The sequence below is a fragment of the Mya arenaria genome, chromosome 4 (genome assembly GCF_026914265.1).
Source record: "Mya arenaria isolate MELC-2E11 chromosome 4, ASM2691426v1".
In the NCBI taxonomy this organism is placed as follows: Eukaryota; Metazoa; Mollusca; class Bivalvia; order Myida; family Myidae; genus Mya; species Mya arenaria.
Genome location: NC_069125.1, coordinates 35,995,122 through 36,013,001, shown reverse-complemented (window position 1 = coordinate 36,013,001; position 17,880 = coordinate 35,995,122). Strand labels below are relative to the sequence as shown.

Below are 17,880 nucleotides of genomic sequence, written 5' to 3'. Positions count from 1 at the left end.
AAAACTGATATAAATCTGTTCATTTTGTCCACGAGTGACATATGTTGAGAGCATTTTTAAGATACATGTACATCAAACATACAGGGAATAAATAGTATGTGGGTGATTCGATCCAAAAGTGTTTGGCGTTGTAGAAAGAAGGTTTAAACATAAACCTTATTAATATGTCCAATGTATTTATTGGGATGCATTTGGTTTAGCTGGCATACCATGGTAGTAAATTAAATACGCCTTAGTGTAGAGAAAATTTTACTAAAAGTTTCTTCATGCTTTATCCGTAGCAGTGCATTGTTTATGAAACCGAAGCTCCAGATAAGGTTTTATTTGATATTGAGAATTACTCCAAACCTTATTAGTAACTATTTGGCGTATTCAATATTTTAAATGGCTTATACTTCATGATCTCATTGACAATAAACATTAAACTCTAAAAGTTTTCGCGAAGGAAAGTATGTGCGAACATATACTATCTTTAGATGTTTATGTTAAAAATTATGTTTTACAATTACATGACTATACTCACAAAACGTTGCAGGCCGAAAGCCATTCAACGCTTTAAGCGCTTTGATTTTTGTCTGCAATGAGCTCTTCCTTAGTTTATGAGGCATCAGTTGCTTATTATAGCCTAACATCTTATCCAAACGAATTTCTAACACTCGTTTTAAAGCAAAACGAAACAGACACTATAGTGTGAGAGAACTTGGACAATCTTTGGGGAATGATTCGAGAGGCATTCATTGAAAAATATATGACATTGAGTCGAATTAAGAATGTTTGGAATTGAACCACATTTCGGAAACTCAGAGGGAGTCGTCATCACTACAGAGAGGGAAAACCAATTACGTAACGGGATTCCTAGCTTTACCAAAAAAACAAGATCAACATGCTTCAAAAGTCGATAGTTAACTAGTCTGTACTTAGTTGATATATAATAGTGAGGTTGCGATAGAAGACGTCTAGCTGCAAGTTCATGTAACAGTTGCTGAGTTTATAAGTCATTTGCGAATTTTATGTGTAAAGAAGTACTTGTGGATTCGCTGTTATCATATAAATCACTTTCCTCGTGTTATCGTAGGTGTCATACAAACGTGAACGATGTATCCAGTACATAAACTAAAGAGGTAGTGCACAAAAAGCCCACTTTTACTCGTACCCGTACCAATTGTGTTTCTCCACCTCCCCCTTTGTTTAACGTAAGCCTTACAAAATCAGCGTAGCTGCATAACGATGATTTAACCTAATTAAAGACCAGTCAAATGTTGTTTGTTTATTTTAGTTCATCAATGTGTGCCCGCGCACATTGTTTGCATTATGGCTTGACCCCACCAAGACGCCAACGCCTCTTAACTGGTGTTTAAATTCACATCGCATTCAAAACTAGGCATTGGAAGACTTGAAAACACGGAGTGAGATACAAGAAAACCGCGTTCGATACTCTAGCTTTTTTGAAGAAACCTCTTCGTTATTTAACGTGCTCGGTGCAAAGCGGGATACACCATTACTTGATTTACCAGTACTGAGGGTACCATTGTCCAAGTACTACGATTTAAATGCCGAGCGCCAGGCAAGGGGGCTACTGGTACCATATTCTAAAGTATTTCGGTTTGACGCGCAGTCCAATGTTGTTTATTTCAAGAACTAAAATACCATTCGGAAAAGCTCAGCCATTTCTATCGAAAGTTCGGATGTATTCGGACAGTTTACATACTCAAAGAGTGGTACGTTTAAGTCCGCTGCAAGTAGATCGCGTTGAAATTTCATTTAGTAGATACACTTTATGACACATAAACTAGTAATAAACTTCACTAGCAATCAATTTAAACACTACATTAAGTTAATGATATAAATATAGGTTTACGAACTACTTCAACTGATGTACCGACATAAATCCGAGGTTATTTTCGATAAAAATGGCCGAGGAGCTCCAAATGCTTAAAAACAAGGAATTTGACCGTTTTGAATGGTTTATATTTTAAACGAAGGGGCACATAATGGGAGTACTTTGAAAATATAGTTTACTCTTACCAAATCTTGATTTACACTGAATGCCAGTAGACACGTTTTAAATAGATAATAAATTGTTGTACCAACTCCTTAAATGTTTTTTTTTCCAGTTTCAAAATTTTCAGTAAGTTATTATCTGACAAAAAGGGAATTCCGACAAAGGAAGAATCATTTTTATAAGCCAATCGGAACACCTCAGCCTTTCTTCCGAAGCTTGTCGAAGACCGACGAGAGTACTTACCACTGTTCCACAAAAATTCTGCAAGATTATAGCAAATAGGATATCCTTTATTTAACTACACTTAGCAGAAAGAGATAGCAGGTAGAGCAGAAAAATGCGACATACATGTGTAAAGACGCTTTTTGTAAAACAAAAAACTTCTTCTATGTTGTTTTGATTTTCTTTTAATATAAACGTACCGCAAACAACATTCCATCAACGCCGTTTATCTTTCTTAAAGATATTTCTTGTTAATCTTCAAATTGGAAGATGAATTAATCAGTTAATTAATGAATGAATTAATGAGTTAATAATGTTATTATCAAACATATTTCATAGTTTTATTTTAAAATAATGATGTTGGCTGGTTAATCTGGTTCTTATTGTGATCATGAACATTTTAGGAAATCGACTTAAGCTACGAAATGACTTATGATGTTTTATAAATACTAGCTCAGTTTTTATTATCATACCCCTTTTAAACCTGAATAGTATAGAATTTTACCTTATTAGCCCAAAGGTTACACTTAATTCATAACTAAAAACATAAAACCTTAAGTTCGTAATTGTTAGTATTACAGCACATGGGATTATTATGACCCAAAGGGTGGCATATAGTTATCTGATCATCTGTCCGGCCACCCGTCCGTCCGTCCGTCCCCACGGTTTCCGATCAATATATAAAGAACGCTTAGGCACAGGGTTTGTAAGCGTTGAGGCAGGTTGGTCATGGCCAGCAAACAACGCCATTTGATTTTGAGGTCAGTTTGTCAAAGGTCAATGTCGTGGTGACCTTAAGATTACCTTCAGCTGCAAATCGGTTTCCGATCAATATATGAAGACCGCTATGGCCCAAGGACATCAAACTTCTCAGGCAGGTTGGTCATAACCAGCAGATGAACCCTAATGCTTAAGAGGTTAGTGGGTCAAAGATCCTTGTGACGGTAAGCTGAAAATACACAGTTTCCTATCAATAATTGAAAACGCCTAGTCCTAGAGACCTCGAACTTGGTAGAGGTTCCTTAAACATTACCAACACCCTAACTATTTTGACATCAGTTGGTCAAGAGTAAATGTTGTGGTGACCTTGTGCTGAAAGTCCGAATTCATTCAACAACTGAAGAATGCTTGTTTCCAGGTACCTCGAACTTGGTATGCTGGTGAATTGCATCTGCTTCCTTGAGGTCATGTTTCAAAAACATTCGCTGCGTCTTGGTGCTTTGCGTCAAAATAAGTCTTGTATACGTAGGTAAAGAAGTATATAGATTAAATAGCTTTTAAATTTGTTAAGTTGCAAATCTAATTAATCAAATTTATCAATGTAGTTCAAATCCCTTTTTAAAAATAATTGTATATACATGCACCAAATATTCACCGGCATCTATTAATCCTGGCTATTGATTAAGGTAAGACCACATTTTAAAATCAATCCTTAAATTAAGAACTTGTACTTAGCAGTGAACAATATTTTTTTTATTATTTTAAGGTTATGAACCCCACTTTTTCCTTTACAACATTGTCATTTTGATATAAGCTTCAGGTGTGCACCGAAAATAGTGTTATATCACGTGGTTTCTCACTGTGTGGGTAATCTACCACGTGGTATCTCACTTGGGTGGGTATTCTACCACGTGGTATCTCACGTGGGTTGGTGTTCTACTACGTGGTATCTCACGTGGGTGGGGTCTTCAACTCGGGAAGGCCTCTATGTGTTCTCTACCAACATTAAGATTTGAATTTTGCTTTCATGCCCTGTTAAACGTTTTCATTACTTGCTATTTGAACACTTTTTAAGCTGGAGCACTAGGACTATCTGACTAATGTTTGGTGGAACCTTGTTCATCAATTATGTTACCTAGATGTTTATTTTTTCATTACCGCTGTTGAAAGCTGTCGTTTTGTAAATATTAATTGAAATTACTTTGTATATTTTAAATATACAATGATGTTTATGATGAGTGAAACTTAACTATCTCCTTATAAATTATTTTGGGTATACGCAAATAATTTTAGATACATATTATTTCCAACATCCATACACGTTAAAATTGCAGAAACCTATGCGTGGCACTGACTCCTCAACTATCAGATTTTTATATTCATAAACAAAATAAAAAAAAAATTGATTTTTTATTCAAATGTAAGGGACAAGTTGGTTTATTATGTTTTCGCCTCCATTTCTTTTTTTATTGAGAAATTCTAATTATTTTACTATTATATGAAATAAGGCACTGCATTCAACTGGCTGTCGCTGTACGAAGAAATACTAAACAATCAAATCCAAAATTATGAGCCTTGCTACGCAAGTGAACAGCTGCAAGGCCTTTCGTACTTGGGTTGACGTTGACATTAACATCTGGTATCTGCATCCCCATTCCGGATTCCTTTCTATTTTGAAAGAATGTTGCATTCAGTCTATGTTTTTGTAGCAGAATACGCGTTTTATTTTTGTTTGCCCAAAGACTTACATGTTGTAGAAGATATGATATGAACAAAAACCCTCAGACGCTGACTTAGACGATAACCGATTGCAATAATGATTATTTGTCATTTCCACATTGTTGTTATATAATTGTTATTTTCTTCGTGCCAACATAAGTATATGTGTTTTTTTTTTTATTTTAAAATCTGAAGTATGGGAATTTTTTATTGTAATTGGTATAGTATTTGTCATTTTTGAATGAAACTGATCTTATCAAATCGATCGTACCTTATTTGGTAATATAGGCATTCAAACTTAATTATGTCTCCTACTTCAAAGAGTAATACATGACAATGATCTAGGTTTTGATATAAGTTATGGCTTAAAATAGCTTAGATTGGAATAAATTTAATTTGGCAAATCTATTTACAACACATTTCCATCAACAATAGGTTTGAATATGGACTGACAAAAGCTTCTCTTGCCACATGGACTTAAGAACAGTCAGTATAAAGTTACAAGTTTCTACATACCCCTGTGTAAGCAAATAATAAAAATAAATCTGACTTGTTTGCCTATGTAATTGGCCTTGACCTTGATATTGAAGTGGTTAATTATTTATGTTAACATGAAGAACAGTATAAACTAGATATCTGCCATACATTAAGATATACCTTTAATTGACACTAGCACAATTTTCTATAAGACTCTTTCAGCAATGACAACGTTGTGACCACCTTTGACATGATGTTATGCTTTGAAACGTTGGCTTTTTCAAAAAAGAATCTGAAAATTTTACCCAAAATATTATTTTAATTGAAGGGAAATACTATTTTTAAATCAAAATTTCTTGACAAAAACTAAAACTTAATAATTTTAAATTCAAAAGGAGAGGAAAAGGACATGGGAAACATTGTTGGGTTGTTTTTTTCATATTCTAACCTTGAAATGATAATTACCTTGACCTTATAGTGGTCAGTGGTGTATGTAAATTTGAATTAAAAATGAGAGAAAAAATATCCATGTGAATATTCATTCTAATCTTAGTCAAGAAATTTGCCATATTTAAACATATTATTTGAACTGAATTGAAATTACATGGCAGACATTTTTGACACCATCTTTGAGCTTCTTTTATAGATCCACACAACTCGTTGAGAATGTATGCCATCATTTAAATGCAGCATACTGTAGTCATTTCAAATAATAATTGTAGTCATGCTATGAAAGAAGCTCTGTGTTGCTATTTAAATCGAAACAGAGACTTAAAAGATTATTGCCAGCATATATGCTATACATGTGGACAAGAAAATATAGAAACAAATGTATTTTAAGAAGAAATCCGGTATTGGGTCCTAAACATTATCATTTACATTTGAAGCTACATAAGTGAAATTTGGATCACGTGTACAGTTTTGAAAATAAATAACAATGTTGTTCTTCGATTACCTTGACTATGACTATTTGACATTCTTTCTTCTCTTTGAAGCTACAGCAACGAAATTTGGACCGACCATGTGTATAGTTTTGAAAACAAATATCAATATTGTCAAAGGATGACCTATACTGTGATATTTTGACATTCTTCCTTATTTTTTGAAGCTACAGCAGTAAACTTTGGATCATGTGTTCAGTTATGAAAAGAGATATTAATGTTTTGCTTGGACGACCTTGACTTTGACGTTTTAACAAAATTGCTGTCCTCGGATGAGCTTGATTGTGACCTTTTGACTTACTTTATTGTTTTTGACGCCACAACAATGGAATATGAATCATGTTAAGAAAATAATTATCAATTTTGTGCTTGCATGACCTTTACCACTAAACTTTTGACAATATTCGATCATAGTTTAATCCCTAGTAGCATTGCCATTAATCAATAAACTCATTCATTTTTACAATAAAAAACACAGGTTTAAAAAATTCACTCAGGTGAGCGATTTAAGGGTCATCATCAAAAATCAAATAAGAGCTTTGTTGTTAATTACTATTTAAAATTTGGCAGAAATAGCTCTTTTTACCAATATCTTAGAACGTTACGATAATGAAAAAATAATTTAGGCTTAAAGAAGAATGATGAATAAAGTGCATTGAATGAGTCGGCAAGCCTAGTAAAAACGTGCATTGTTTCCACGAGATATTTTAATACAAACAGCTTAAACAAGCGTCATCGTAAACAAGCAATTGCTCTTCTTTCGGTGAGCAAGGTCGTTTCTAAAAATATCGTTTTCACATATTGAAAACAATGTTTATACTCATCGAATCGAGGAAGTTTAATATCCCAAATAATGAACCAGTAAATCTGAATGCACCTGACATTACTGCCCTTATAATCATTCTCATATAAATCAAATAATTAACAAGACAGTGTTGAACGATTTAAAAGACGATAATTGATTGAAATACATATTTATGCATTTGTATCAGCTTTGGTTTATCGTACTTATTTCAATCAGTTTCCCCTTATTCATATTGTCTTATTATCATTTTTTAACTTGTGGTAACAAACATGTACAGGCATATGAATCAGAAAATCGCAATAATGCATTGCAATGAATTTGTTTGCTAGTTCATGCTTTGCAATATACATAATTTAATATTCCTTTTGTTTTAGTTCTTGTACATTATCTACTTAATTTCCTTTTCCATTTAAAAAAAAATATAGTTTTATAATTTTAACTAAGTATACCGGTTCCATATCACATTTATGACTAATAAAACATGTAACTCTAGCGTTAATAAAAGAAAATTCATTATCCACTTTTAGCTTGTTTCTTTTTGAAGAAAATCAAGCCAGTGACAGACTCGTTACACACTCAAAGACATATCAATATATCCATATGAGACTTGGAACAGATGTTGCCAGAAAATATATGCTCATATCTTACATGCGAGTATAATTCTAGCTTTATTTTTTTGTAGTTATGACCTTTTTTTAATTTCAAATTTGTACGAACACTTTACAGCGCATAACTTGAAAAGTCTAAAATGACCTCTTATCTTACACGTACGTGTTTGTTTGTTTTTTCAAATGAATTATTTCAGTCCTTCGGGTCCTCTTCGCTTTAATGTCAGTCATTAAGTAGGTATTTCATCATAGCCAGTTGAATGCCTTCAGGAACATAACAGATTCTGTTTGACTGCAGAAGACAAAAATGAAGAAAAGCATATATTCGCGACTAGGCTTGATCAATGTGTATTTCTATACAATTAGTCGCGAGTTTGATATTTACATAAAATAATGTGATGAATACCAATGTTTATCAAATTTAATTATCATAAATAAATATGAAAGTCCCTTTTTACAAGTAACAGGTAAAATATGCGTAATATTTATAACGCTATTTTTTTATACCGAATCCAGTCTAAAAGTTGTACAAAATTTACAACCCTCAAGTATCATTAACAGGACCCGGCACGTTTGCTCAAACACTTCATTTCACATAAAGTTGGGTAAGTTGTACCTCTTGAACAGTATCTGAATGAGCACCCAAATAAGTTTATACTTAAATTGAAACTCAGAAACGATTCGAGTTAAAAAAAAAATTGTGTCTGGATGGTTTCACTGTGTTTTAATCGACCAATGTGTAATGGCGTTGATTCGCGCATTAAAGAAATTTATTTCCGTTGGCTTGCTCTTGACCAGTACAACCTTTGTGATAATGTTCGAATACATCAACCGGGTTCATGTACGACGTTTACACGTACATCAGACGATTAGCCGAACCTTCCGCCTCGCCGACGACATTTTGGCTGACATAAGGACCTTTACAGCATCCCCCGAGGACATGAGGGCCATATCACCCAACCCGGACCTGATCGCCGAAATCAACGCATCATCGGGTGTGCAATATCCTGTGACTATAAAAGGATCGTATCTGATTGAGAATCCAGCCTTATGTTCATCTGTGCCTGATTTGTCCGTGTTAATCATTGTTCATACCGCTCCAAACCATTTTGAACAGCGCAATGCAATGAGAAAAACTTGGGCTAATGATACGAATTATAATTCCCTAGGAAAGGTTAAGACATTGTTTCTTTTTGGTACAGTTCATAACCAAACGGTTCAGATAGAGTTGGAAAAGGAATTCAAAGAACATCAAGACTTCTTACAGGGAGATTTCGTCGATGCTTACAGGAACCTTACACATAAAGGTGTTATGGGGTACCGCTGGGTTTCCGAGCGGTGCCGGAACGCGAAATATATCCTTAAAGTTGACGATGATATCGTTGTTGATATGTACAGATTATTTACTAAAGTTATACCAAAATATTCAAACAAAACGAAACAAATCCTGTGCAATCATATATCACCGGGAACTATGCGTATCATCCGAGAAAAGAAAAGCAAATGGTATGTGAATGAAAAACATTTTAAGAGACAGAAATTTTATCCTGAATATTGCAGTGGGTTTCTGGTCCTCTTTTCTAATGACGTCATACCAGCATTATTCAAAGCCACAACGGTGACGCCTTTCTTCTGGGTGGATGATGTGTATTTGTACGGCCTTGCGCCAAGCCATGTTCCAGGTATTAAATACAACGGATTAGAACAAAAGGACCACATGCTGGACGGCAACAAAGCTTTAAAGTGTTACAGAAACGAAACAATGAATAACCAGCATAAATGTGATTACCTTGTTACTGGTTCTCGAAAAATGCAAGTTTCAGTGGCAATATGGTCGGAAATGACAAAACAGTACGAAAAAGAGAAACTAAAGTATTTTTGAAGTATCTATGACTTCGACAATCAATACGACAGATGATTTGGAATAATGTTCTGTACGTGTGTATGTGGTATTTGTACGTGTGTGTCTCTAACTCAGTGTCGTTTTGGCCCCTTGCATTTTGCCTCTAAACAGGGTTCATATTTGAATTGTTGACTACTTCGCTTGTCCCATTAGTTTTCATTGTATCATTAAGTAAATCATGAACACATTTAGAACATCACTCTTCAATATGTTTTTGATGGATAATCTTTTTATACCATCATTTAAAATGGAACAGGTGTTAAAATGTTAAAATATTTTCATTTTGTAGGAGTTTTACACTCGTGAAATTAATTCTAATAAAAGCATCCAGTGCATAATTACATGGCCTGGTTACCTCATATTATGTTGGTGTTATTTAAAATGTTTACATCCACGTTCTTTAACAAAAAGCATTTTTTTACTTGAAAGATTGCAAAATATGTAATTTCACGCCATCTTTGAAATAAAGAACAAAATTACAAACTGCAATAACTTTATATATAATGCTTTTTCTATTAAAGCATTCATAACAGTGGATGAATAAAACTAAGATCTTTAAATAAGAAAAGAAAAGAAATATATGATCATAGTAAAATTTTAGGTTTTATCACATACCTTTAATATTGGTCAAAATTGTAATGCATAAGTAATATATTGGATAATCACGATAAAGTAATCTCGGTGTTAATATCTAAAATGCCGTAAAACATCTTTGAAAACTAATGATGGATGGCTCACTTTAAATAAAATATCATAATATAATGATAAATTATATATTTATAGTAGTATGCAAACCTAGATTGGAACAAAACTTATTTGGGTTGATCAAAAGTTAACAATACCACCAATGAGTTGACAAGCTTTGATGTACATCGGATACCTTAAAGAATAATTTATTTTTTTAACATAAAATATACCATTTATTTAAAATATTAGTGCATAAAAGCATTACTATGCATGTTTGAATTATACCACAATGTGCTCCACTGACTCAAATAATTGAGAAACCAATGATCAAATATATGTTTAAATACATCGTTTATAAATATTTCTTTCTTTCTTGCAATGAGAATTCAATAATTGCATGGAATATGAATTTTAAATGCATATGAAATTAAAAGTATAAAATGAAATATGATTTTTTTTCAAGAAATTATTTTTATATATCTAAATGTATATATATTTAACATTAATAATTAAGACATATTAAAATTAAAAAAATATACATATGGAAAATAGTGTATAAAACTACAAGATGAAATATTTGAATAAAACTCATTTATATAAAAGAAGTATATGTATATCCATGGATGTAAAAAGCCTTGTAAACAGAAGAAGAAGAAACTGAAAAGAAATATTAATAAACATGCATGTAATTAATGTGATTGCTCGATTTGCATGATGTTTTTTACTTGTGTACAAGACTTTAAAATCTCAAAAACGTTACAAAATAGCAATTTCTTACAGTTGCCCAATTGTATTAATATCTATCTTAGAAAATTGTATTTTTCATGTATGTCCCATGCTAATCTTAGACTGTTTTTTAACCCAATTACTGAAGGGATAAACTTTTTTTACGACGGGAAATGAATTTCTTATTTTCTAACAAAGGTATTATATCAAATTTAAAGGTATTATTTCTAGAACCTAACAGTACAAACACACCATTTTTGACTATACTTGAGTAAACTGTTTTTAACTTAAATATCATATCTTGTAACACCAGCTGTATTTTATTACAATCCAAAAATAAATGTTACATACTTTCTTTAAACCATTAACAAAAAGAACTTGATGTATTCATCCAGTTTCATTTTTTACAAGAAGAAATTAGTTGGTAATATTCTATGAAATATTCTAAATTGTAACTATTGAATATAGGAATGTCTTGTACTTTTCAACTCAGAACTATGGGTATTTTTTCCAACAAATAAAGGCATTTTCATATAGTAACAACCATTTTTTGTTGATTCTTTTGGCGTTCGTATAGAAATGTGTTAACATTTTCTTTTGTCAAAATTGGATACCCAAGACTGTTCAATCATGGGTTACAACATATTAAACAGTTTAAGTTATTGTGGATACTTGTTTTAAGTTTTCGTATTCCCCACTTAGGCCTTAATAGCAGATATAAGTCCATTATAGTAATAGAAGATTATCTGATATAGCATATAATTATGCTTATATTAAATACTTCCATGATACGTTAGATATCTTAGGCCAAATGATTTGACAAAATTTCCCACCAACAAGTATCTACATCAAATAATACAGTCATCAATTTAAAACATTTATTGTTACTATGCAATATATCATTTCTTATCCATTTTGTTTTAAAGCTATAAATACAAAGTTTAACATCAATCATATTAATGCCACGTTCTGAAAAAACCTGTACACTATATTTTGGTAAACAAAATCATTCGGTGGATTTGGTAAACATATGAAAAGGTGTGTAACTAATGGAAATAAAATTGACTTGACTACTGTAAGTCTGCCAATTGGTGTAATTTTCCTTTTTTCCAATATGAAAGGTAGTATCATTTTTTATTAATTTGTTTCTTAAGTAGCATAATGTCTATATAAAAAAGCTCCGGGTGAAAACTTTAAATACATTCAAACTTATCATTTGTCATTTAAAATTGAAACTTTACTGGTAGCAATATGTTGTATTATTGATGAATGGCTTCCCTAAAGATATTTAGCTTTTTTCTAAAGATTAGTTATGTTATCAGATTCACTAACTGATTGTATCATTGTTGAAGTAAAGGGAATATGAATACAGGTTCATTAATTTAATATCAGATTTGAAGTAGTTTGAGTATTCTTAATATTTACACCCATTTGTTTCATATTTCAGGTATTTTCCTCAAGTAGTTTGGTTAGAGCTCTGTATAAACATGTAGACACTATTTGTTTAAACCTTCCTAATTCAATATGCACTGTATAGTTTGTCTGACAGTAGTGTGTTAAGGGTATTCTAGATAGCTTATAAACACCCTTTACATATTTATTGCTCTTACATAAAAAGAGGGTTTTTTATCTCTCATTAATATACAATTATTTACTTATTAGCTTGGGAATATGCTGTCATATCTCACCTCCAACATGAATGACGCAATTTCATTGGTCCAGGACCGGTCAGGCGGTGCCCACATATTTTTCCATATTAAGTCATTCAGTTATATCGTACCAAAATGGCGTCTATTTCCGATAAATTAATAAAACATTTTCCATAAAATAATCAATATAAACGGGCTGTCGACATGATATATACGTTGGTGTGGTGGGGTAAAGAAATGTTTGCATTTGAAAAACTGTACCAGACAGCATACAGCAGGTGAAGAGAGGGCTTGCATGCCTGTTTGGGGATTGTAGGTAAACATAAGAAGACCATAAAGATAGGTTTGTGATTATAATACCCACACCCATCATAGTAAATTAGTTTTGGGTCTCACTTCAAAGTAACTTCTTGCTACATAGAGCATAGATATATACAAACTTAAACCCAAAGTGATTAAAAGCTTTTTGCTAAATTGCTTATTAGTATATATTAAAAAGCCAGAATTTCTAAATAGCCTTTTGCTGTATATAATGTAAATAGCTTCTTGCTGTTTGATTTGTTAGTTTTTTGATGTTGTTTTTGTGTGTTTTTCTCTTTCTTTTCAATGATGTTAAAATGATAAGGTAGAAATAAAAATAGAAAACCAATAAACTCAGACTTACTGATATAAAATGAAGCTTGATTTAAATGAGGCCTCTGAAAAGGAATTGCAGCTTTTGCCAGGTATTGGTGAGAAGAGGGCAAAACAATTGGTACTTTTTCAAGATGTAAAATGGTTTCTTACCATTGATATGGTTGAAAGTGTACTCGGTAAAACGTTAATGGCAGAAGAACGGTCGTTTTTTGTGGTTCAAGAAGGAGCGACAGCAAACGTCATTGATAATGAACCAAATCACTTCAATTTAACAGGTGCTATACCTAAAGTGACGAGGAAAGAGCCAAAAATAGAAGAGCATGAAAGGGATGTGACAGACACAGGAGATAAGGATTTGACAATTAGACTGAAACAGTTAACAAACAAAAATAACTCTGATATGAAGCCTTCTAACAGCATGAAGAAAAAAATAATCAACACCGCCACAACAAAAACATCATCTGATTCTAAAACTGAACGTGTAGTAAGTTTGATGCATAGGTTGTTGGACCAAAAACAAAAGAAAAAGAAGCGAAGGCAAAGACACGTTATCTCTGAAAGTGAAAGCTGCAGTAAAGAAGAATATACTCCATCAAAACACCGGGGTGACCCATGGCGTCTTCCAAAAACCTGAGTTTTGACGGTAAGAGTAATTGGCTCTCATTTCAAGAACGAATCGAGAGTTATAGGAAAGTACTACGTTGGTCAAAAGAAGAATGTAAAGATTACTTAGGTTGGTGTCTTGAAGATAAAGCGCTGGATTTTTATTCTTTGACAGTAAAAATATTCAGTGACCTGAGTTTTGTTGAAATTATGTCTAGGTTGGAAAAACGTTTTGGTATACGGGAATTAACGACAGCAGCTGGAATGAAATTTCAACAGCTGGCACAAAACCAAGATGAAAGTCTAGAAGACAGAGTGATGACGTTTGCTACAACAGTTTTAAGAGATTTGCCAGATAGCTTCACACGGAAATAAGTAATAATACGGTTCTGCCAGGGGTAATTATCCATGGCCAGGTAAACTCGCATTTTTGGAAAATCCTGGGTCTATAGAAAAAGCCTTGAACAGTATAACAAACTTTCAATATTTGTCCCTAGCAATAGAGGGAAAGAAAAAGAAGAAGGTTGAAGTAGAAGAGGTCACAGTCAATGCAGTAACTGATAATGCCATGGCTATAGCTGGACTGAGCAAGATGGTAGAAAAACTAATAGATAAGTTTGATAGGATGTCCGCGTCCAATGACTCGAAACAGAGTAGTTAATCGAACGAGGGATGATTATTGTTTCCTTTGTAAAGCGAAAGGTCATTGAAAAGAGAGTGTCGTTCGTATGCACAATGGTTGAAAAAGAAAGAGCAGGGAGGCTATAAAATACCGCAGAATAACACTGATCTAAACGGAAGAGGGCCAGGGATGGCGGTGCAAGCCCTGAGCCCAAGAAAGTAAGCCACAAACACATAGGTGTAAAAATTCTGAAAAAGGAATCAAGTATCTTTAATTTACAGCTCGCATATACACGGGTGCAGAGATTAATATTCTATCCACTGATTACTATAATAAATTGTCTCAGAAACCTGCTCAAGTAAAAAATGTAGACATGCCGTTAGCTGACAAAGAAGCCACACTGAGAGGTTTTGTCACAAAGCCAGTACAAATGAAACTTGGTTCACATAACTTTAAAGAGCAGTTGTATGTAGCAGCAATTACGAATAATCTCTAACTGGGACATGATTTGTTACATCACTTGGGCGAAAAATTGATTGGTCAACAGAGACCTTAGTCATTCAAGATGAGCACATACCTTTGAAAAATAAGTTCAAAGAAGATAAGCCTGTTGTTGCAAGGGTCACAATTGCATAACGCGTGGTTGTACCACCCGATACAGTAGTTAGAGTTTCGTGCAATATTGATTGCGACATCAGGACTATATGATTGAGCCAAATTCAGACCTTGGTATGGAAGCGCCAAAGGTGGTAAGAAACGCAGGTACGACTCCAGTTGTCCCTTGTGAATACAACTGATAGGTATATGACTTTTAAGAAATGGCGATTTGTGGCCAATGTATATTGGATTGAAATCGTGGCACAAGCTGGCAACTCTGCGAATAGTGAAGGTATCGGGGTTTCTTACCTCGTTTCATTAAGGGAAAATGTTTCTTGCAATGCTCCAAAGGAAGGGGATGCTTCTTGCAACCAGATCACAGAGGACCAGCATATCAAAGATCTTGCGGCGTAGATATAGAAGGAGATGTGCCAATACACTTGCAACATGTTAACAAAGATTATATTGATCACTTAGATGGTGAGCAACGACGAGATTTAGCAAAGCTTTTGACGGAGCATGAGGAGGTTTGCAAAATATGAATATGATCTGGGCAGTTTTACAGCAATGAAGCACACCATAGATACTGGAGATGCAAAACCAGAATAGCAACGAATGCGAAAGACACCTTCTTGCTTTGCCGGGGAGAAAGAAGCTCATTTAATAAAATGATGGATTATAAAGGAATCAGTTTCTGATTGGGCATCTGTCCCAGTCCTCATTCGCAAACGTGATGGGTCAGTGAGATGGTGTATCGATTACCGAGCTCTCAATGATTTTTCCTCTACCGTTTGTCGACGATTGCTTAGATACTTTATCTTGTAGTCTATGGTTCTCAAAATTGGAAGCAAATTCAGCATATTGGCAAGTTAAGATTAGTGAGCCTGAAAGAAAAAAAGACCGCTTTTCTAACAAAGTATGGATTTTCGAACGTCTACGTATGGGTTTGGGCTTACCAATGCCCTAGCTACATTTTCTCGTGTGATCAGTCTAATTTAGTGGGGTTCTTGCGTTTTTGGATATTTTGGTGTTGGGAAGCAGTTTAAAGAATCATCTTAAAAAATTAAAGTTCTCCAGCGGTTTCACTTGCATGGAATGAAGTTGAAACCCCAAAAAATGCATATTCTTTCAACCAGAAGTCGATTGTTTGGGAAGAATGGTCAGCAAAGATCAAATTTCAATGGCAGACAAAGATATTCAGACCGTTGCAAAATGGGATTTTGCCAATTACCATAGAAACTTTTTCAGACATTGCTAGCATTGCTCAGCCACTCTATGATGTCACTGGTAAGGGTAAATTTTTATGGTAAGAGGAGCAGCAAGAGGCTTTTGTGCGTCTTAAGACAGCATTGGCAAGCCCTCCAGTGTTGGCATTACCGAACAATGAAGACCAATGAAGACCAATTCATCTAAGACACGGACGCGTCTGAATTCGCAATTGGTGGTGTTTTAATATGTATGCGAAAAACTACAGAAACAAGCTCAGTGGCAAACAGTTTAAACATAAACCCGGATTAATGGCACTGGGCAAACGCCAAAGACATAGAACATAAAAACAAAAAATTACAAACAAGAAACATGGAAGAACAGCACAAAACTCCACAAACAGCACAGTGCATACATACTATATATAAAAAAATAGGTATGTTTATCAAGGATTGTTAGGTACCGCCTTGGAACGGTCAGTAAAATGTAAATTTACTCGAGGTTTAAACCAGTTTAAGTGCACGAACCTCACTCTTACTCCAACAATCCTAAATAAAGAAAAAAAAACGCAAAAGGTAAATATTATTAAAGTATGCATTAACTTGAGGAAACTTAACAATAAAACAAATAATAATTAACTTATAGGTTAACCCAAGTACTTCTATGATTAGAGATCCCAACTCTATCTACAGACGGAGGAATAAAATTTAGAGCACTTAATGCAAAACCTTTTCAAAGATACGATGCAGTCATTGTTTGAAACTATGAGCCAGATGCAAAATGGGGTCGAGAAAGTTATACCGTGCACTTACTCATTAACTCACGAGCAAAGAAATTATTGCACTACAAGAAAGGGGCTTCTTTCTATAGCAATATTTATGCAAAAAGCTACAGAAACAAGCTCAGTAGCAAAACGTTTAAACATAAACCCGGTTTAATGGCACTGGGTAAACGCCAAAGACTTAGAACATAAAAACACAAACAAGAAACATGGAAAAACAGCACAAAACTCCACAAGCAGCATAGTGCATGCATACTATATATAAAAAAATTGGTATGTTTATCAAGGATCAGGGTAAGACTGACCAGACTGTATCAACACTACATTCTTGGTCGTGTTTTCTCAGTTAGAATCGACCATTCTAGTTTGACTTGGCTTTTACGATTCATGGAGCCCCAAGGTCAGCTAGCCAAGTGGATCGAAGAGTTCCCCAATATCACATGGTGGTGAAACACAAACCTGGAAGCAAACATGGAAAAGCTGTTGCTCTTTCAAGGCTACCTGATGCCTTAAGTTCATGTCTTTCTTTTATAGCAGGGGTTTCACTTGAGTGTTTACCATGTGGTGGTTGTAAATACTGCACCAGAGCAGATGAAAAGTGGGGGAAGTTTTCGAGAACGGTTAATGATACAGTATCACTCGCCACTAATACAGACACTGGGAAGAACATGTTTAAAAAGAAAATGGCCCAGGTGGTTAAAGTTACTGACGATAATAAAGGTTGTCTAAATCAAGGAGAAAATATAGATTTTTGTAATCTGGAGGGTTTTACTGATGTTCAAGCAAGTACCTCTGTAGATGAGATATTGAGTTATAACAAATACAATGTGGAACAGTTCAAATACGGTTGTGGCAACGAAAGAGACTCCGTCTTATTGGGGGTTTACGGCATCAGAAATCACCAAAAGTCAAATTGCTGATACGGCGCTTAAGTTCATTCTTAAATACTTAACAAAAGGTGTAAAACCAGATGACA

The 17,880-nt window shown here is 34.0% G+C and overlaps 1 protein-coding gene across 1 annotated transcript; it reads left to right on the top strand.

The window, feature by feature from the left end:
* The first annotated feature begins 8,308 nt into the window (after positions 1 to 8,308).
* On the top strand, positions 8,309 to 14,359 carry LOC128230778 (lactosylceramide 1,3-N-acetyl-beta-D-glucosaminyltransferase-like). The gene is made up of 5 exons (XM_052943220.1): positions 8,309 to 9,356; positions 9,674 to 9,699; positions 12,258 to 12,270; positions 13,371 to 13,667; positions 14,196 to 14,359. The coding sequence occupies exons 1-5, from the start codon at positions 8,309 to 8,311 to the stop codon at positions 14,357 to 14,359; spliced, it is 1,548 nt and encodes a 515-aa protein (XP_052799180.1).
* The last annotated feature ends 3,521 nt before the right edge of the window (positions 14,360 to 17,880 follow it).

Excerpts from the sequence above, each read along its gene's own strand:
- LOC128230778 (XM_052943220.1), top strand. The coding sequence starts at position 8,309 with ATGTTCGAATACATCAACCGGGTTCATGTACGACGTTTACACGTACAT. Across the intron at positions 9,357-9,673 it reads GACAAAACAGTACGAAAAAG|TTTCATTTTGTAGGAGTTTT; the intron begins AGAAACTAAAGT and ends ATGTTAAAATAT. Across the intron at positions 13,668-14,195 it reads CTCTGAAAGTGAAAGCTGCA|CAATAGAGGGAAAGAAAAAG; the intron begins GTAAAGAAGAAT and ends ATTTGTCCCTAG.